Here is a 21,575-nt window from a genome sequence, read left to right on the forward strand (position 1 = left end):
TGACCTTTTTCCATTAGACATTTCTGGGTCACATTTTGTCGATATACTCGTTATGAATTCGTTTCTATCCTTTAAAATTTGTCACTTATGAACTAAAAGCTGAATTAGAATTTGTAACTTACAAATTTCATGTACACTGAAAACGGTTGATTTTACAATATTGACCACCATCTTTGACCAGATATGTAAATGCTAGAAAAAAAAAATCAATTAAAAAGGGTTTTGTATAGGAGAAATAATATTTTAATGCAGATTAGTTATCACCCGTAGCACTGCATAGCACATAGTATTATAAAGTGATTTAAAAAAATGTTTTAAAAATGTGGCAATGGACCAAGAAAAATCGAGAAAGAGCAGATGTGACGATGATCTGTTGTCAGACTTCATAAATCTGGCAAAAAAAATACATTTTAAGAAGGTTTCTTTTGATTTAAAAAATGGTAAAAAAAATGAAGATATTTTAAAAATGGTTAAAATAGTAATAAAAAATAAAGCCGTAGGTCTGATGATCTTATCCATTTACTCAATTAAAAAAAAAAAAAAAATTACTTACCCGTATCAACAGCGTGTTTCGAGAAGATTCGAGACACTCGTCGTTCGCAGAAGATGTCTAAGCAATGATGTTCGAATCAAAGACAGCCACGTCACTATTAGTAACCCAACAGATTTTAATTAAAATAATAATATAGAATAATCTAGAGAAGGCTATAAATATTCCTCGATACTTGCCTTCTCTTAAGATATTTTTGATTTCAGCTAAAGTGAAAGAGAGAAACAACTCAAAAACAAGAGCTTTACAATAAGAAGAGATACGCGCAAGAACACTTAACACACGGAAGCGATTTATCTCGATAAAGGAAGAGAATTTGATTTCGATCAAGCATCTAATTTTGAAATTTCGTCCCCAATAGGTACGTTTATTTCTGGGTTCTTACTCAATTTCTTTGATTTTTCCCTAAGTTGTTCTTAAAGAGTGCTCTGTTTTGTGGTTAGATGATAAATTTTAGGGTTTATGTTTGGCTTTTAGGCTTTTTTTCCCTGTTAGCTTCGATTTTGCCTTTTGGGTTTCTCTGTAAATTAAAAAGTTTAGGTTTTTGCCTTTTGGGAAGCTTTAATCAAATTTTAGGAGTTCGTATGAATTCAATTCCTAATTTTGAGAAATTTGAATGTAAATTAGGTTCTTTTGACTAAGCTAGTGTTCTGATATTAAAAAGTGTTGTGTTTTGTAGATTGTGTTGTTGCTACTGAGAAGAAGATGGCAGTATATGATCAGAGTGGAGATATAAACAAAACTCAGCTCGATACATCGAGGAAAAGGAAATCGAGAAGTAGACGTGATGGTATCACTGTGGCCGAGAGGTTAAAGAGATGGAAAGAGTATAACGATACTGTTGAAGAAGCTTCTACCAAGAAAAGGAAAGTACCTGCTAAAGGCTCCAAGAAGGGTTGTATGAAAGGTAAAGGAGGACCTGAGAATGGTCGATGTAGTTTCAGAGGAGTTAGGCAAAGGATTTGGGGTAAATGGGTTGCTGAGATTAGAGAACCTAACCGTGGGAGTAGGCTTTGGCTTGGTACTTTCCCTACTGCTGAGGAGGCTGCCTCTGCTTATGACGAGGCGGCTAAAGCTATGTATGGTCCTTTGGCTCGTCTTAATTTCCCTCAGTCTGATGGCTCTGAGGTTACGAGTAGCTCGAATCAGTCTGAGGTGTGCACGGTTGAGACTCCTGGTTGTGTTCATGTGAAAACTGAGGAGGCAGATTGTGAATCTAAACCATTTTTGGGTGAAGCTAAGCCTATGTTTCGTTTGGAGAATGGTGTAGCTGAGATGAAGAAAGACGTCGATTGGCTGTCTGAGGTTGAACATAACTATTGGAGTGATGTTCTGAAAGAGAAAGAGAAGAAGAAGGAGCAAGAGATTGTAGAAACCTGTAAGCAACAGCCGGATTCGCTCTCTGTTGCAGACTACGGTTGGCCCAATGATCTGGATCAGAGCCACTGGGATCCTTCAGAGATGTTAGATGTTGATGAGCTACTAGGGGATATGAAAGGCGACATGTTTACAAACTTGAACCAGGACCAGTACACGGGGAACAATGTTGACAACGGATCATTCAAACCCGAGAGGAGACAAGGCGGATTTAACTCGCTGCAAAGCCTTGACTACGGTTACGGATTACCTCCGTTTCAGCTTGAAGCAAAGGATGGTAATGGGTTCTTTGACGACTTGAGTTTCTTGGATCTGCAGAACTAAACTCAAACACCGGGATGTAATTTGTTATTTGCCGTAATCCCATAATGACTGTTGATTCTCTATCTTAGTTTTAGTGATATAGAGAGAACTTCAGAAGACTGAGAGTACCACGTTTTTTCATATAAAAGTGAACTGTACATATCCTCCAATATGACAACAGAGAAGACAACTATAGTTTGTTAGTCTGCTTCTCTTTGGTTGTTCCTTGGTTTGGTTTTTTCTTATGTTATACTGTATAATAGTTGGAATAAACAATATTACACACTTGTGAAGCTTTATTGACTCGATTACTGAAAAAATTTGTTGCTATTTTGAGATTAGTATTGGGGAACGCATATGCCTCATATTGTAAGAGCAAAAAGGGTAACAGAGTACAGCCAAATTGGTCAGTGAAAGAAGATTGGTTAATAATTGAAACCCACACGCGTATTTGTTGGTCTAGATTTCCTTGAGACAGTAATTAAATTACAACATTAAGCAAAACCATTAGCGGCTCAACCAAAAAGGTTAGCAATTCTCCATATAATAATATCTAACGGCGTGGCTGTCACCGTCCATGGCTCCATGTACGTTCTCTGTTTGTGGTCTTTTTCATGTTTGTATCCGTATGGTAATGAATATTGTATCTCATACATGAAACATATTTAATTGTTCAATTTCTTAGGATGAGTTCCATCGTAAAAGTACTATAAATTTTCAAAGAAAACAGAGTAATACCAAAATGGAATTATAATCGTAGTAATCGTAATGAACTTGTAAAACAAAGCAGATAATATGTAGTGTGGTTAATTAAAGCATTTGTTTGCCCAAAAAGATAAATCAATACCTTAATAAGTCCAACACCTGCATGTAACAACAAGCACCTTAAGTATCCAAGTACCAGTCACAGACTAATAAAGTATAATCTAGTTATAATGCCAACCTAGACGAAACTTCACAGGTGACTTTCGTACGTTGGAATCAAAAATCTCTTCATTCTTCTGAAGCTTTAAATTATAATGGACACTAACCTGCACTCAGAGTCAGAGACAATGAAATGAGCTCTAACTTAATAGTCTTGGTGCTCGTAGGTACCTCTTATTATACATTTTTTTGTTCAGTTCCTATCCAATATGAATCTTTGGTGCTCTTACGTCCAAGTAAGGCATTATTAGTTAGTTGGCTTCCTATCCAATGCCAATTCTTTAAATACCCACCCACATTCTTATCACACTGCCACCTTGTTGCATAATCTATGACATTGCAGTAATCATGTGGTGATAGCATATGTATGCAAGTTAGGACCTAAATGCGCATACCCTTTTTCTAGGATCAGCTTTCTTGCCGTTAGGGTTGCCCATGCATAACTCTTCAACAATGAGCCCATCTAGGTCTGGCGTTTGCTTCTCAACACTACTTGAAATGGCTTTACTCTCCACTGTAGCCTGTTCTTGCCCATCTAAGTTTATCTGTCGACGGATTCGTCCATGCCTCCATGGAGAAGTTGACAAGAGCAGCTTGCAGAGGCGATATATTTATAATCAACTCTTTTTAAAAGAAAAAAACAAAAAAAGAGACATAATTAAATTATATTTGAACTTAAAATTGTATTTGCTATTTCGATCAATTTGGTTATTTAGATTTAAAAAGGTTTAGAAACAGAAATAAATTTTGGTCATGCATAAATTTTGACCTTGAAAATTCCATTTATCGTCACAGTTTAACTAAACCACATAGACCAAAATATGTGTGAAAACATTTGGCCCTTTAGACCATCCACAATGGCGTGGATTTGGCCCGTCCCCAATATTTATTGGATTTAAATTTAAATGAAAAAAGCCCAATATCTGAAAAACGGTTCTTATTTGGGGACGTTTTTTTACCGTCCTCTTCGCCACGTGTAGCCGTGTGATTTGTTCTCGAATAAGCTAGGTCTAAAAAAAATGTATTCGGGAGACAAAATCATCCCGAGTTCTTTCTTCTCCCTCTTGACGGCGACCACGAAGGCGATTCGATCCTCCACGACGTTCTGTTCTTTTCACCGGAAAATCTTGCCAGATTAACGAAGCCGATCTTCTGTCGCATCCGAAGCCGGTCCGATCTTCAATACCTAAGACGTCCAGCGGTTCGATCTTCTCTCCCGAAGCGATCTGTCCCTGTCACCCGAAGCTTGTCCGGCGGTTCGAGCTTCTCTCCCGATGATATCCGTCTAAATAAGGTTAGTCTTCTTCCCACTACATGAGATTTAACCTTGATTGGCGCCGATTATCGAATTAGGGTTAGGGATTTGGGATTATCGAATTAGGGTTAGATAATTAGGGTTTGCGAATTAGGGTAATTGAATTAGGGTTATTCAATTAGGGTTAATTAATTGGGGTTATTGAATTAGGGTTATTGATTTAGGGATATTGAATTAGGGTAAATGATTTAGGTTATGTTTCTTTGGTGTTTTTTTTGTTTTTTTCATTTGTTCGATGGATCGTTATGTCTCTGTGTGAAGATCGAGTTGTGTCTGTGTCGTTTGTCCTTTGCTGTAGTTGTTGATCTTATAAACATGTTTGTGTCTTGGTCAAAATTTTTTTAAAACATTGAGTATCGTTAAACTTTGGTTTTTTTTTCTTAAATGTTAAAGGATCATCATCTTTGTGTCTCGGTCTATTTTTTTAACATTGAGATAGGTTAAATTTTTTTTTATCAAGGTTTTCAATTTGGTGATTGTTGTGTCATTGGTATGGTTGGTAAAATGTTTTTGACATTGATTTTGATACAACTTTTGGTTGATTAAGATAGTCATTGTCATTCGTATGATTTTTGGATAAATTTTTTTAACAATGTCATTCGTATGATGTCTCGCATTGATTCGTATGGTTGTGTTTTTTTTTAGGTTTCTCATTTGGTAGTTGTAATGTTTACTTGTAATAAATTGGTAGCATTGTTGTGTAGTTGGTTGTATTTAATTTTAGTGTTGTTTGTTCATAGTTTCTTGTTTAATTTGGTAGTTGTAATGTGTACTTGTCATAAATTGTGATTAGACATTTGTTGTTTGGTCTTTAAGTTTTGATAGTTATTGCAAGTAAGGTTTTAAACCATAAATCTCTTTCATTTATCTTCCCTTTCTCACTTGTAAATGATATTCACTTCTCTTCTATACTCGCATCTCTTATCTTCGCATTCCTTCTCTTCTAATGTTTGGAGCTCCAGGTACTATGAACGATCTTAATATTCTTGATCGATCTAATGTTTTTGATGACATAATAACCGGTCAAGCTCCGGAAGTCAACCTTGTTGTCAACGGAAGGGAGTACAACTTGGCGTACTATCTCACTGATGGTATTTATCCAAATTGGGCAACTTTTATTCAATCAATCCGACTTCCACAAGGTAGGAAAAAATCTCTCTTTTCTAAAAAACAAGAAGCTGTTAGGAAAGATGTTGAGCGTGCCTTTGGAGTCTTGCAAGCTAGATTCGCCGTTATTAAAAATCCGTCTCGTTTATGGGATAAAAACAAAATGGCAAATGTAATAAGATCATGCATAATACTCCATAATATGATTGTCGAAGACGAACGACATACATACAGTTACCGAAACATTATTTCTGAATTTCAACACGGAGAACATGTGGATCAAACATTTACCGTTGGTGCCGCCGGTGTGGGTTCAAATATCAGCAGTACGATTACTCGTCAAACAAGACTTCGGGATAAACAAGCTCATGATCAACTAAAACATGATTTGATTGAGCATATTTGGACAAACTTTGGACATCTTCCGGATAATGAAGTTTGATTTTAAAATTTCTATGAGTTGAATAAAATGTTTGTTTTGGTTTTGATGTTTTTATGTTATATTTTTAATGTTATTAATTTCTAAATTGTATGTTTTTGTATTTTCTTTCTTTAAATAATTAATCTTTAAACTTTCAAAATAATATTATTTTATTTGGGGGACCAAACCCAAATACACACCAATGCTCCTACTAAAAATAAGAAACCCTCAAAATATTAGTATTAAATGTGGGGACCAAAAAAAATCCCACACCATTGTGGATGGTCTTAAATTTGTATAAACTCAACGACTCCCAAGTAACATACACGGTTGTCATATATTATAAAATATATTTTGTAAATTACTTAATTGTACTGCGTAAGTCTTACAAATAGCCTGATGAAACTTGATGTAGAGTACCATACCCATGTGGGCTATTTATATGATTTTTTTTTTAAAAATTACAAAGTCGCGATGCAACAACCTTTGTACTATATGATGTATGAGAATATAATATTAAAATGGCAACAAGAACAAAAGAATTTGAAGAAAATCAAGAAAAAAGAAAATGAAAAAAAAGGAAAGGATAATCTTTCTACCTAAACTAAGTCCAAAGAAGTTTGCAAGTTGCAACATCCACTTGCAATCCATCCGGCGTAAGCTCTTTGATAAGGTCTCACCTTTCCTACGACTCTTTCTCTCTTTCTCTCTCTCTCCATACATAATAATATAACTCACATCTACATACACATTTTATGACAAACCCATCAACATCTGTGCATGCACGTGTGCTCATGCATGTATGTAGTTTTATCCTTAGCCATGTCCATGTCTATCTTTACTCTATGAATCAATTTACGACAGCACATTCCCACATTCGCGTTTATTATTCCCTATATTTTACAGGTGATATTCGTATAATTTCTAATTATCACAATTTTTAGTTTTAAATATGTTTATCGTAACACATATTTAACACATTTCATATATATGGTTCTTTTATCCACTTTAGCTTACCCAGTATCCACTTTGATATCTATAATTTGACTCTTTTAAATAGATTATTTTGATATACATGTGTATAAGTGTATTGCGTAACTGCCTTCTTCTTACATTATTTTACTGTTAAATATACATATATAAATATTTATTCCGGTATATATTGATAATAGATGGTATAGTCTAAGATATTGAAGAGAAGTGTTGGTTAACTTTAAATTATTTTTTGTTTAATATAATTAATGATTTCATTATAGTATATATATATATATTTTTAAAAAATTATATATATATATATATATATATTAGATAATTAGACATAGATATAATAAATTTTAGCGATATTATTTGAAGGAAGTTATTCAAATTTTAAAGAAAATATCGTGCATGCAATACATAATTTATTTCTCATAATTTGATAACAAAAAATTGTTATTTCTCACAACTTCTACTTTAGTAATCTTGATAATAATAACAGTAAGATAGTTTACTATATTAACTAATGATTTTTTTTAATATTTTAAATGTAACTGAGATAAAAAATTTTCTTCTAAAAGCACTTAATTTATTTATTTACCGGATTAGTTAAACCTTGTAGATTTTTTTTAAAAAAAAACATAAAACATTGACATGGAAAATGTGGAATCTATATAGACTATAAATTTATTTGATGGTATATTAAAGTTAATGAAGGAGGCATCTGGGGAAAAAAATCATGGAACATAAAACTGGTACAATGTATCATATACATGGTCACATACACATATATATATATGCATACACAACTGTGTCTATATACATACAAACACAAAAGCCTTCACATCCCCAGCTATCTCTATCCATCTATCTATCTATCTACAACTTATAATAAAAGAAACACACAAATTGTTCATATCTTATTGTTATTCTATATTATAAAATAAAAATTAGATGATCGATCATACTTTTTTAAAAAATTTCTCAAACAAAACCAACTTGACAACCGACAGCGAACAAGATCAAAAAGCTCTCTTTCTTTTAATTTCTCATCAAACTTAAATTCTCTAGCTCTCGATCGCAATATATACTATAGGGGAATTCTTATATTTTCTCTCAAAACACACTAAAAAGAAAAAGAAAAGTTCAGAAGGAGAGATCATCAACCATCATGAGGTCGCCAGTGCAACTCCATCACAGCTCAGACGCTACAAACGGCTTCCACAATCTCCAGCCTCACGATCAGAGCGATGGTCCGATCAGGAGAGTGTGTCTCACGCGCGGTATGCATGTGCCGGAGCACGTGGCGATGCACCACACGCACGACGTTGGTCCGGACCAGTGCTGCTCTTCGGTGGTGCAGAGGATCCACGCGCCTCCTGAGTCCGTGTGGGCTCTCGTGAGGCGTTTCGATAACCCGAAGGTTTACAAGAACTTCATCAGGCAGTGCCGTATCGTACAAGGCGACGGTCTACACGTCGGAGATCTCAGGGAAGTCATGGTTGTCTCCGGGCTTCCGGCTGTGTCGAGCACCGAGAGGCTAGAGATCTTGGACGAGGAGAGGCACGTGATAAGTTTTAGTGTCGTTGGTGGGGACCACAGGCTCAAGAACTACCGATCGGTGACTACGCTACACGCATCGGACGACGAAGGTACCGTAGTGGTTGAGTCTTACATCGTGGATGTACCGCCGGGGAACACGGAGGAGGAAACTGTAAGTTTTGTTGATACTATCGTCCGGTGCAACCTCCAGTCTCTGGCTAGAAGTACCAACCGGCGATAATCCCACATCCTTTATTTTTATTTTTATTAATGCAATTATGTATGTATGTATCTATTTTTTTTTTTCCTATTAATTCCTTAAGGAAGAAAATTTCGAGTTTCTTATTTTTTTTTTTCATTTCTTTAAATAGATATTTTGGTTTAGACAGAATGTGGAATTTAATTGGATTTCCTTGGGAGCTAGATTTATGTTGGGACTATCGAAATATATGTTGGGGGGAGATTCACAAAAAAAATATGGATTTTGGAGGATGCTGTGGGTGGTACATAATAGCAATTTGAGGTCATGAATCTGTTAAAATGATATTAATCACTTCGTTGTTTTGTACATGGAATCATAATTTTGTGACTTGTTGTTTTAATTTTTCTTGTTTCTTTTAAATCTTACTCTTATCCATTTTTGTGGTTTATAAATGAATTTGCTTTAAGTATTTTTGCATCAGTACGTATTGTGTAACATATAATATTCCGAACCAAGAATTAATCAAGGCAATAACTGTGCCACCCTCCAAATAATAAAACTCATATAGTATTCATTTAACTTGAAAGTTTTATCGTCATCATGGTCATATTTAATTTTTAGTGAAAGTATATTCGAATTATCTGTCTATATACATCGATCACACAAAAATATTCTTGTAACAATTTATTAAAGGAAAACTATATAAAACCAGATAATGGATTCACAGCAAATAAATGAAAGTATTTTAAACATGGGTAAATGTATGAAAGATGAAATGTATGTAGATGAAACCAGGCTAAAATACATCGATCACACAATGTATATGTAGATGAAATGTATGAAAGATTCACAGCAAATAAACAAATCTTAAAGGAAAACTATATATAAAACCAGATAATGGAATTTAAAACCTGATTATTAGCATGTGCAATTAACATAAACATAATACAGTATATAGGGCTTAGACCTAAAGCGAAAAAGAAAAGAAAAGTAGACGTGCTTAAACTATAACCAACTTGTTATTTCATTGGCTACTAGGCTGGTCAAGTGGAGATTATTTCATATTTTATTCCCCCGTTTGGTTGTTTTAAATTAATTACAACCAACCTAGTGGGTTTATATTTAAGAATTCATATGTTTTTGGTCTACGATATATATATTTTTTTTCATTTGGTGGGTTGCTATTTCTTAATTCGTTTGTATATTTCAAAATTTTTATTTAAGTAAGAAAGTCTTAAAAGGACATGCAATTAAAATTTAGCTGGAAACGCGTTGCAACTTGCTAGTTTTTTTCCCCCTAGTGGGAAATGATACAACGAACCCCCTATGCCGGTCTTTATGAGTTTATATTTCTTTTTCATCCAATCCCCTTTTTAATAATCATACAAAGGATTTTGATAAATCAAAATCTTGTCAAAAGAGTATATATATTTCTGCCTTGTTCAACTTACATATGCTACCTGATTTAGATTCATATTATAATCAAGCATGCAATATATTATGTTACTACGCCATAAATTCTGACTAATGTTTATTTTTACATCCTAATATTTCATAGAAAGAACAAAAAAAAAAAAAAACTATTGTTATTTGGAACAAAACTATCTTTCTTTACAGTATAGTGTCCCATTTATTTATTTATTTTTTGTTTGGTAAAACATCTTTTTTTATTTGGAACAAATTAATATTGACATAACAATATTTTTGCTAGTCCATTATCGTGTCACCGTCGGGATTCAAATCCGCATATTGCATGTTGTTGTTGAAAAATAACCTAGAAACACTAATGGTTTACATTTTTTATTCTTTGGTTTTCAAAAGTGCTTACAAAATAAAAGTCTTGTTTTCATAATACTTCTAAATGTGGATATGTAAAGTTGTAAACTATCATGCGACATCATACAAATTATTCATGACATTTTATTTTGTCCCCTAATTAGTAATGACTGATGACTGCTTATAAGATACTTCACATGTCTCTAATTATATGTGTTATAGTTAAGTGCTTAATAATAATCGTAAGAATTTTCAGGTATTATTGTAAGTGCTAAGGCCCAATAATTACCTAAAATAAATGGGCCGAGAGATACATTTGTTATTTTGTCTCGCAATTGGTCACCGGTTCAGTACTTAATTTTGTGTCGTAAAATTCCAACATAAACGAACCGAAACGCTGCGTTTGATGTTTGGCTTATATAACAAAAGGTCACCGACCCCTAAAGCGGGAAGTGAGAGACAAGAAACAGCGGCGGCCGTCATGGATTCGTCGGCGAACACAAACAAAGCTTTAACGGAGACGCGTTTTTCCGACCTAGAACCTCCACTCTCCGGAGATATCATTGAGGCGCTTAGTCAATCTAATTTCGAGTTCTGCACTCCGGTTCAAGCCGCCACGATTCCTTTACTCTGCCGTTACAAGGATGTCGCCGTCGACGCTGCCACTGGTTCTGGAAAAACCCTAGCTTTCGTCCTCCCACTCGTTGAAATCCTCCGTAAATCCACCTCATACCCTCCGAAGCCTCACCAGGTAAAGATAATCTGGAAATTTAGGATTTTTATGGTACAAGTTCAATCTTTGATTTTTGAATTGTGAGGTTTGTGGAGTTTGATATTTATGTTTTAGGTTTGATGCTTATTGAAATTGGATTATACAGGTCATGGGGGTTATTATATCGCCAACGAGAGAGCTATCAACGCAGATATATAATGTGGCACAGCCATTTGTTTCCACTTTGGCAAATGTGAACTCTGTGTTACTTGTTGGAGGCCGAGAGGTGAGAGCTGACGTTAAGATTATTGAAGAAGAAGGATGCAATCTCTTGATTGGTACACCTGGAAGGCTTTCAGATATAATGGAACGACTGGAGATTCTTGATTTTCGAAATCTTGAGGTAGTTTTAAATGGATGTTGTTTTTCATATATAGCTGGATTTGGTTATGATGCTTTAACCACTTGAAAGTTTAGATTGTTACTTTGTAGTTTGATAACTAGGTGAATCTTTTTGCATATGTAGATTCTTATTTTGGATGAGGCAGATAGACTTTTGGAGATGGGGTTCCAGAAGCAGGTGAATTACATTATCTCACGCTTGCCAAAGCAGAGGAGGACTGGCCTCTTTTCAGCTACACAAACAGAGGGTGTTGAAGAGCTCGCCAAGGCTGGGCTTAGGAACCCTGTGAGAGTTGAAGTTCGAGCTGAGTCGAAGTCGGAATCATCCCAGCAATTGACAAACTCGAGAACCCCTTCTGGTCTTCATCTTGAGGTATTATGAGTTCAATGTATAAATATGTAAATATATTTTCAAAGTGGTAAGTTATCTTGTCGTATCATTATTGTGAGTTTGTGACCTGATTAATGGAAAAATATTCTTCTATTTGTAAGGATCCTGTAGTTTTAACGATTCTCTTGGTAGCTCTCATTGTACTCCCTTCTCTTGCTTGATAGCAAGTTTGCTGCGATTATTTTGTCTTTACATTTCCTATTTATGCGTTGCTTAGCCGTTTATTTCTCCTTGTCTCTACAGTATATGGAATGCGAAGCAGATAAGAAATCATCACAACTAGTGGATCTGCTCATCAAGAACAGTAATAAAAAGCTTATGGTGTAAGTTTATAGTATTTCACACAGACTTAAAAACTATAATATCCTTATAATTAAGTCTAAGTAACTCTGCAGATTCTTCATGACTTGTGCTTCTGTTGATTACTGGGGATTCGTACTTTCAAAAATTCCTACCCTGAAGTCCATATCTTTAATTCCAATCCATGGAGATATGAAGCAAGTAAGTTACCGTGATACGTTTTAATTTTCCATATCACCTCATTGCCTGTTTTATTAAAGGTTTTGATGAAATATGTAAAACATCAGAATGCAAGAGACAAGGCATTAGCTTCATTTACTAAAGCATCAAGCGGTGCTCTTCTGTGCACAGATGTTGCTGCACGTGGGCTTGATATACCAGGCATTGATTACGTAGTTCAGGTAGATTCCATAATGTTTGTTTCCATTGTTATGCCATATTTCGTTGCAATATATATGATTCAAAGGTTCGAACATGTTCATGCAGTATGATCCCCCACAAGACCCAAATATGTTCAACCATAGGGCCGGAAGAACTGCAAGATTGGGGAGACAAGGGAGGGCTATTGTGTTTTTACTTCCCAGGGTTTGGCTTTGATCACTTTATCTTCTCTTTTACCCGATTTTTTTTCCATAGTTACATCGTATAGCATGAAAAGCTGAAAGGTTCACTTGCATATGTGTGTAGGAGGAAGCCTATGTAGAGTTTATGCGCATAAGAAGAGTCCCTCTGGAAGAGAGGAAATGCTCTGAGGACGCATCCGATGTCATCCCGATTGTAAGAAAACCTCTGTGCCTCTCTCTCTCTCTCCCTCTCCCTCTCCCTCTGTGTCAGTCACAGTGCTTACTAATCGCTACAAACGTGTTCAGATACGTTCGGCTGCCATGAAGGACCGGGCAGTGTTGGAGAAGGGATTAAAGGCATTTGTTTCCTTTGTCCGTGCTTATAAGGAACATCACTGCTCTTTCATCTTCAGGTTCATTCATGAGGCTCAGTCGTTTTTTCTGTTTCTACAAATCCATTCTTGATCTATAACTTTTCTAATGGGAAAGTTTCTTTCTTTTTTGGTCCTAACTTACAGATGGAAAGAACTTGAGATCGGAAAGTTAGCCATGGGATATGGCCTCTTGTATCTTCCTTCCATGTCTGAAATTAAACAACACAGACTTTCTAGTGAGGGTTTCACACCCGTTGAAGGCGTCAAGTTTGAAGACATAAGATTCACGTAATTTTTTCTACCAAAATCCCTAAACGTTTATAATATGAATCCGCTTTCTCCTGTTACCCTAGTTTCTGAGACACCGAAAGACAAAAACTTGATACAGTACAATGACCATGTTTAGATTTAGAGCAAATAAGCGTTTGTAGTCTGGAGTCTTTGTCCATTCTTAGGTCTAGTGTTTCCAGGAATCATATGCTTTCTGAGTTGATGAGTAGGCATTTCTCTAAACCTGAATGTTTTGAATCAACGCAGGGACAAATCTCGGGAGAAACAAAGGCAGCAAAACGTAAAAGCAAGGAAAGAGAAACGGCAAGAAGAGAAAAAAGAGAAAGGCAAGAGAAAAAGGGTTGATGGTACTGCTACTAATGATCCTAAGAAAGCGTCGAGGAAGCTAACGGGGAAGCAAAGACAAACTATTCAAACTGCTGAAGATGAAGAAGAGATGGATCGAGATTACCGGTCACTGATAAAACTAAAGAAAGGGTTAATTAAAGAAGATGAATATGCAAGACTTACAGGAGAGGATGATTTATTCTGAAGAGAAGAAACAAAACCTGCATAATGCTTGAATCATTAGCAGAGATGGACTAAGGTTAGTTTCTGTACTCTCATATGTGTTAGTTAAAAAGAAAGAGTCATGTTTTGTGGGCATAGCTTTTGATTTTGTTTTTTTGAGAATTACACTGGATCATGTGTTTTGTTTGTTCTAATTTTTGAAATGTATTCTAAAGATCTTGAGTCTTGACCATCAGAAGAGACCTTTTAATCCAGTGATATTTTGTCTGTTTGGATTAAAAGAGATAGGATCAATTTTATGATTAGAATACACACTCTCATACTTTAATCAAACCTAACATTAATAAAACGAGTAGAAAACTGTAAAATATATAGACTTTTTTATTCGAATAAAATCGAATCGAATCAAATAATTTACCAACTGCACAACTTCCTAGTTTACTGTGCCATCCATAATTAAACAACGACCATCACTATCCACGACATGGCATCATCAGTAAATATATTTTCAGACAAAACAAAAATAAAATAAAAACCACGAAGTTTCCATACACATACACAATCTCTCTGTAACACCACCATCCTCTTCGTCTTTAGCCGTTGACTGACTCGTTTTAAAAGAAAGAGGAAAACGTGAAAAAGGAGAAAAATCGTACCGTGAGCAGTAGTAGTGACAAACACGTGAACAGTTTTTTGTCTGTTACTTAGTTTTGTTATTGTCGTAGGGCCATCGAATACACTATATAACACAGTCTCTGTAACACCATCGTCTTCGTCTTTTGTCGAACTCTTTCTCTCTCTCTCTTTCTCTCTCCCGTGAAGCAGTGATGTCGAAATCCACGTTAGTGGCAGTACCACCTCCACCATTCGATCCAACTAAGCCATCAACACCCATCTCTTTCCCAATCAAGACTCTTCAAGACTTGAAGTCTCGCTCTTACTTTGACTCTTATCATTTCTCCTTTAACCGTTCCTCCGTCCCTCTCCGCCGCAACACCGGCGCCTTGCCTGATCGATCTAGGATCTTGGTTTGTCATGACATGAAAGGAGGCTACGTCGACGACAAGTGGGTTCAAGGATGTGGAAACAACGCTGGTTACGCGATCTGGCATTGGTATTTGATGGACGTTTTCGTTTACTTCGCACACTCGCTTGTGACTCTGCCTCCTCCTTGCTGGACCAATACTGCTCACAGACATGGCGTCAAGGTCAGTCAACGTGTTGACTTTTCAAAGTCTGGTTTTATATTTGAACTGCGTGCATCAGCATTAAGGGGTCCAGCAAGATGGTTTTTTTTGAACTTTGAATAGAGACTAAATGAATAAGATGATGGAGAGTTTGGTTGTCTTAGTTCATGGAGGCAGAGAAATACATTTCATGGTTTTTATAAGGAATGATTCACTTTTCTTGTTTGTGTGTTTTATGGAAAACTTAAGGTATTGGGGACTTTCATAACAGAATGGGAAGAAGGCAAAGCTATATGCAGAGAGATGTTGGCGACAAAGGAGTCTGCGCAGATGTATGCAGAGCGTTTGGCAGAACTTGCTGCTGCTCTTGGATTTGATGGCTGGCTGGTGAGTTTCTTTGTTGTTGCTATATATAGATTTGTTTGTTCTATTGTGCTGAATCATTTAAACAATGTGAACAACATATCTGGAGAAGTTGACCTTATGAATTGTTACTTGCAGATAAATATTGAGAATGCAATAGATATAGTTCAAATTCCAAATTTAATGGTTTTTGTAAGCCATTTAACAAAAGTCATGCACTCATCTGTACCTGGAGGTTTAGTCATATGGTGAGTGTTGAGAAGCCTTTTCTTCGTCAAATTCACTCTTTTTGTCTCACTGATCCTTTTTGATTTTACTTTTTTTCTTTCTTGCAGGTATGATAGTGTCACGATTCATGGTCATCTTGCTTGGCAAAATCAGTTGAATGACAATAATAAACCTTTCTTTGATATTTGTGATGGACTATTCGCGAACTATTCATGGCAGGTATGCAATTTCACTTCATTATTCACTCTCTTTTATTGATCTTCATTCCTTCTATATGTTTTGATTGTGATGTGAGTATGCATCTCTTTCAGGAGAACTTTCCCAAAGCATCAGCTGAAGTTGCCGGTGATAGGAAATATGATGTCTATATGGGAATAGATGTTTTTGGCCGGGGCACTTATGGTGGTGGGCAATGGACTGTATGTAACTTAATTAATCCTTACAACATCATTCAACCAGTAATCTGCAATGTTCAAGCTGCATATAAAGTTTTTTTTACCTTGTTTAAAACATTTTAACTGTAGACAAATGTTGCCCTTGATGTGCTGAAGAGAGACAATGTATCAGCTGCCATATTTGCTCCTGGATGGGTATACGAATCCGAGCAACCACCCGATTTCTACACTGCACAGAATAAGTAATGCTTACAAATACGATGGTAATTACAAGAATATGTGCAATCTTATCATCATCATATGTTATATGTTTTTAGATGGTGGTCACTTGTTGAGAAGTCATGGGAAATAGGTCAAACATATCCGCAAGTCCTACCTTTCTACGCAGATTTTGATTTGGTGAAGTGAAAACTCTGTTTTCCAGTGAATAGATGCAAATGACTAATAGTTATTCTCTGTTTTCACAAGTTTTGAAACTCTCTTCTCTTGGTTAATCATATAGGGCCTTGGTTCCCATATTTCTCTTGGAGGTCAAACATTATCAGACGCTCCCTGGTACAATATTTCATGCCAGAATCTGCAGGTGTAGTGGTCACTCATTGTTCTAGATTTTTTAATTGTATTATAACTCTTTTCCCTTTCTGTCACATTCTTTATCTGTACTTATATGCATATGCCAATTTGATCTTGTTTTCTACTGTGATAGCCGCTCCTAGAATTTCATGAAGGAAGCAATTCAGATATCATGCAAGTCACTGTTGAGTAAGTTCTGACCCTAACACTAGCCTCATATTTGATTTTCGTTAAGCCAATAAAAGAAAGGAAAATTTGACATCTAACAATAAAGAACACAAATATGGTAGTGGTAGAGAAGCATCTTACAATGGAGGAGGGAACGTCTGTTTCAGAGGAAAACTAAAGAGAAATGAACAATACACAGCAAGACTCTTCAAACCTCAGCTTCAGCTTTCTGCTACTCCCATCTCAATCTCATTTTCTGTAAGTTTCTGCTCCTCATACCAAAGCCACAGATGCGTCACATTTTCCATTAAGACGACAAGAGCTCTGCCTCCTCATATTTATAATATATTTCAATATTATAAGTTTGTTGGCTGATGTAATTTGGACTGGTGCAGGTGAAGTCAGATACAAGATCCGAGCTAAGCATTCTGCTACAATTTTTGTCTCCTTCAAATGAGACAAAGTCCTTACTTATGGCGCCAAATGATTCCATCAGCAGAGTTGGCAACATGTTCTTGCCATGTCACCTCACATCAACACAGACCAAATCTGATTGGACGGTGCATGAAACAAACCTTGTTCTGGATGGGTACACACTGACTGAGATCTCTGCTTTCTGCTCCACGCCAGATGATCTCACAGAAAAGGCAAACACACTAGAGTATTTTGCATTGCTTGGACATATCTCCATCAAGCGCCAGCAAAAAACCAAGCTTTTTCCTTTGGCGTCATCATGGGTTATCGAGGCTCATGATGTAAAGATTGTACGGGGTGGTTCTGGCTCCAAGACCTTGAGTTGTAAGCTCCAATGGAGATTGAAGTACCCTAAAGAAGATTTTGCCTTTACAAGGTACAATGTGTATGCAGAGGATCTGAAATCGAGTGATTACAGGCCAAGCAAGGTTATGGAAGAACCGAGAAGCGAGAAAGTGTTTCTCGGAACAGCTCATGTTAATGCTTATTATGTCTCTGAGCTGGTCGTTGGATCAGATGTGAAGGGAGTCCAGTTTGTAGTTCAACCTTGCGGTGAAGATGGTACATGGCAGGAGCTGGATGCTTCCCCAAACCTTCTGGTTGAGATAGAACGTCCGAGTTCGAAGCTTTGTTGTTGTGGGTTGCTTTGAGTTATGGTTCGTTTCCAAACTCGCGATCCCTGCTATCTAATAAGAGCATTGATTGTTTAGTCAGTGTGAATTATATGAACCTTACAATAATGAAGCTATATACCGTGTTTATAATTAGTATTAACTATATCATACGGTATCATACAAATTATTCATGACATTTTTCGTTTGTCTCCAAATTAGTGGTGAGATACTTCAAATTATGTGTTAGTTTTTTTTTCTTTAACTTTAGGGAAAGATTACAAATGTATCAATGAAAACCATACAATCAAAACTTAAATTTAGCGTATCTTAATGATGATTTGTTCTGCCTAGAACATAGTCACATGTCTTCTCTCTAAGCCTTTTTTGAGTTTGATGATAGAAGGCTTGCATCCGACTTTTGTCTGAAACATTATCTTCTATAAGATGGAAGAAAAGACTGAGGCTTCGATTCTACATAGTGAGAACTTTTAAAATCCTTGTAAAATAATTAATATTATTAAATGGGTGAAAATGAAATAAATTTTATTTACTAAAGAATTTAAGTTTTGTACTATAGTTATGGTACTAATCTTTCAAAAATAACTTAATTGTTTATAATATAAATTAGAGTGAGATTTAGGAAGATAATAATTAATAAATTACCATAAATTTATTAGATATGCATAGATGATAGATTGTGTTTGTATAAATCAGTTTTAGTTAAAAATAACATTTTCTAATGACATATGATATGGATATAAGAAAAAAATACCATTCCTTTAATAATATAGTAGAAATGTTTAGTTAGACTGGTAATGATTAAAAAAAATATGAAAGAAAAGATAATTTTTTTTCTCAAGTGAAAAGATAAATTTGTAAATTAATTTGAGACCTATTTCCACAATGAGAGAGAAATTTCCCAGTTTATGGTCCCTGTCAAAGCTACTTCCACATTTTTTTATAATTATACTATTTAGGACGATAATAATTAATAATTTACCATAAATATATTAGATATGCATAGATGATAGATTGTGTTTGTATAAATTAGTTTTAGGCAAAGATAACATTTTCTAATGACATATGATGTACATATAAGAAAATTTACCATTACTTTACTAATATAGTAGAATGTTTTGTTAGATTAGTAATGATTAAAATAATATGAATGAAAAGATAATTTTGTAAATTAACAAACAAACAAAGAGGATAAACAATATTTTGTTTGTAAAAAGATGGTTTGAGGTATGCAAGTGCTACCAGTAGTATATAAATACGCAACAAATTTACATTATAATTAAGGTGCCGGTTTTGATTCCACCTAGTGTCAATTCGCTTTATGCCATCACTAATAATTTTGCTATGTTTAGTAAGAGATTATTTTTTTCCTACGTTTTTAGATTAGTAATAGATAATTTTTTTTTGGAAATGTTTTTAGCAAATTTTGAAAATCCTAAAATTCAAATACAAAATAAACCAAAAAGTCATACTTTTTTATCACTAGCTGTGACATCCTCCAGTGCAGAGACTTCAGTTATTGCTTATGCTTCTTCTTCTTCAGCACTCCTCCAAAGTAGTCTCATCGGACTACTAAAAGATCCTTGATACTTCAAGTGTGATGCAGTCACTCGGGTGAGGTCTACCCATCCTTGTTGGGCAGCAAATTGGAAGCTCTCGATTTTGTGGCCTCTGTCAGCAGAATAGTCTCTGGCCAAAAACAGCAAGAAGGCCTCTGGATCATCTTTAAATGGTTCTCGTAGGTGTATCCATTGTGAAACAAGGCAGGTGGAATTTCTGGTCCACTCTGAAAGAGGGAGACCATCCTTGGAGATTCTTGTGTAATACTTCAAGGTCTTTTGGACAGTAGCATCATCATCCTGTAAGATGAAAAAATAGTTAGAATGCATAGAAAGTTCCTATTCCTATTATAATAAAACTAGAAAATAATAAAATGGAAATGGATACATACCACAAGCTGAGAAGTGTGATTATGTTCTAGGCAGAACAAATCCTCCTCAACATAGGCCCCCTCGTAAATCTCTTCAGATATTGCATCTGACATAAATGTTGTTTTTATGTCATCATCCTACATGATAAACAAACACATCATCATCATCATCATCCTTTGATAGTTCTTCAAATTTGAGAGTTATGCTACAAATCCAATAGGGAAAATTGCATAGTAATGGTACCAATCTTATTAAAATAATTAATATTATTAAATGGGTGAAAATGAAAATAAATTTTATTTACTAAAGAATTTAATTTTTGTACTATAGTAATGGTACTAATCTTTCAAAAATAACTTAATTGTTTATAATATTAGGAAGATAATAATTAAAAAATTACCATAAATTTATTAGATATGCGTAGATGATAGATTGTGTTTGTATAAATCAGTTTTAGTCAAAAATAAAATTTTTAATGACGTATGATATGAAAACAATAAAAAGTTATCATTCCTTTAATAATATAGTAGAAATGTTTGGTTAGATTAGTAATGATTAAAAAAATATGAATGAAAAGATAATTATTTTTCCCAACTGAAAAGATAATTTTGTAAATTAATCTGAGATCTATTACCACAATAAGAGAGAAATGTCCCAGTTTATGGTCACTGTCAAAGCTACTTCCACATTTTATATATAATAATACTATTTAGGAAGATTATAATTAATAATTTACCATAAATATATTAGATGTGCATAGATGATAGACTGTGTTTGTATAAATTAGTTTTAGGCAAAAATAACATTTTCTTATGACATATGATGTAAATATAAGAAAATTTACCATTCCTTTACTAATATAGTAGAAATGTTTTGTTAGATTAGTAATGATTAGAAAATATGAATGAAAAAATAATTTTGTAAATTAACAAACAAACAAACAAAGAGGATAAACAATATTTTGTTGGATTAGTAATGATTTTTTTTTTGCAAATGTTGTGCACACACATGATGGTTGAGGTATGCAAGTGCTCCTAATAGTGTATAAATACGCGACAAATTTACATTAATCAAAAGAAGTTTTGGTGGCAAGATGGTTTACAAATTTACATTAATCAAAACATTTCTACTATATTAGTAAAGGAATGGTAAATTTTCTTATATTTACATCATATGTCATAAGAAAATGTTATTTTTGCCTATCATCTATGCACATCTAATATTTTTATGGTAAATTATTAATTATAATCTTGCTTATTTTTAAAATCATAGAAAATTAGAAATGAAAAATAAAGGATTCTATAAGAGATTGTTTAGGAAATTATTTTAAATCTTGCTGATTTGTGTTTACTTATCTTGTAAAATCTTTCATAAAATTTTTCCATTTGGTGAAAGAGTTTTCGTTACTTTTGTTATGAAGTAAATGATATAAAATCCGAAACCAATAACACAAAATTTGAATTCATTAACAATCCGAGATTTTTTTTGTTTTAATTAAATAACATAAAACTTTTAATGACTATATAAGAGTCTTAATCCAATAACACTAAATTTATCAAAATTTTAGATAACTTTTTACCAATCCACAA

At 34.6% G+C, this 21,575-nt stretch overlaps 4 protein-coding genes across 4 annotated transcripts; all 4 read left to right on the forward strand.

Annotated features, from left to right (window-relative positions):
• On the forward strand, positions 740-2,529 carry LOC104768738 (dehydration-responsive element-binding protein 2A-like). The gene is made up of 2 exons (XM_010492773.2): positions 740-911; positions 1,230-2,529. Exon 2 carries the CDS (start codon positions 1,256-1,258, stop codon positions 2,249-2,251), a length of 996 nt encoding a protein of 331 aa, XP_010491075.1. The 5' UTR covers positions 740-911; positions 1,230-1,255; the 3' UTR covers positions 2,252-2,529.
• LOC104768739 (abscisic acid receptor PYL5-like) lies at positions 7,897-9,185 on the forward strand. Its single transcript, XM_010492774.2, has one exon. The coding sequence runs from the start codon at positions 8,144-8,146 to the stop codon at positions 8,753-8,755; it is 612 nt and encodes a 203-aa protein (XP_010491076.1). The 5' UTR covers positions 7,897-8,143; the 3' UTR covers positions 8,756-9,185.
• On the forward strand, positions 10,874-14,293 carry LOC104768740 (DEAD-box ATP-dependent RNA helicase 18). The gene is made up of 11 exons (XM_010492775.2): positions 10,874-11,243; positions 11,371-11,607; positions 11,731-11,979; positions 12,241-12,320; positions 12,393-12,498; positions 12,585-12,698; positions 12,784-12,882; positions 12,985-13,074; positions 13,167-13,273; positions 13,379-13,522; positions 13,772-14,293. The coding sequence occupies exons 1-11, from the start codon at positions 10,899-10,901 to the stop codon at positions 14,055-14,057; spliced, it is 1,857 nt and encodes a 618-aa protein (XP_010491077.1). The 5' UTR covers positions 10,874-10,898; the 3' UTR covers positions 14,058-14,293.
• LOC104768741 (cytosolic endo-beta-N-acetylglucosaminidase 1) lies at positions 14,607-18,235 on the forward strand. The gene is made up of 11 exons (XM_010492776.2): positions 14,607-15,243; positions 15,472-15,609; positions 15,724-15,833; positions 15,921-16,032; positions 16,125-16,232; positions 16,338-16,450; positions 16,526-16,607; positions 16,711-16,791; positions 16,915-16,970; positions 17,072-17,207; positions 17,345-18,235. Exons 1-11 carry the CDS (start codon positions 14,863-14,865, stop codon positions 18,071-18,073), a joined length of 2,046 nt encoding a protein of 681 aa, XP_010491078.1. The 5' UTR covers positions 14,607-14,862; the 3' UTR covers positions 18,074-18,235.

The sequence above is a fragment of the Camelina sativa genome, chromosome 20, assembly GCF_000633955.1.
Source record: "Camelina sativa cultivar DH55 chromosome 20, Cs, whole genome shotgun sequence".
NCBI lineage: Eukaryota > Viridiplantae > Streptophyta > Magnoliopsida > Brassicales > Brassicaceae > Camelina > Camelina sativa.

Bases quoted from the DNA above. Each gene is read 5' to 3' on its own strand.
- LOC104768738 (XM_010492773.2), top strand. From the start codon at position 1,256: ATGGCAGTATATGATCAGAGTGGAGATATAAACAAAACTCAGCTCGAT.
- LOC104768739 (XM_010492774.2), top strand. From the start codon at position 8,144: ATGAGGTCGCCAGTGCAACTCCATCACAGCTCAGACGCTACAAACGGC.
- LOC104768740 (XM_010492775.2), top strand. From the start codon at position 10,899: ATGTTTGGCTTATATAACAAAAGGTCACCGACCCCTAAAGCGGGAAGT. The intron at 12,699-12,783 runs GTAGATTCCATA...ATGTTCATGCAG, and splicing joins GCATTGATTACGTAGTTCAG to TATGATCCCCCACAAGACCC. The intron at 13,274-13,378 runs GTTCATTCATGA...CCTAACTTACAG, and splicing joins CACTGCTCTTTCATCTTCAG to ATGGAAAGAACTTGAGATCG.
- LOC104768741 (XM_010492776.2), top strand. From the start codon at position 14,863: ATGTCGAAATCCACGTTAGTGGCAGTACCACCTCCACCATTCGATCCA. The intron at 15,834-15,920 runs GTGAGTGTTGAG...TCTTTCTTGCAG, and splicing joins CCTGGAGGTTTAGTCATATG to GTATGATAGTGTCACGATTC. The intron at 16,608-16,710 runs GTGAAGTGAAAA...TTAATCATATAG, and splicing joins TCTACGCAGATTTTGATTTG to GGCCTTGGTTCCCATATTTC.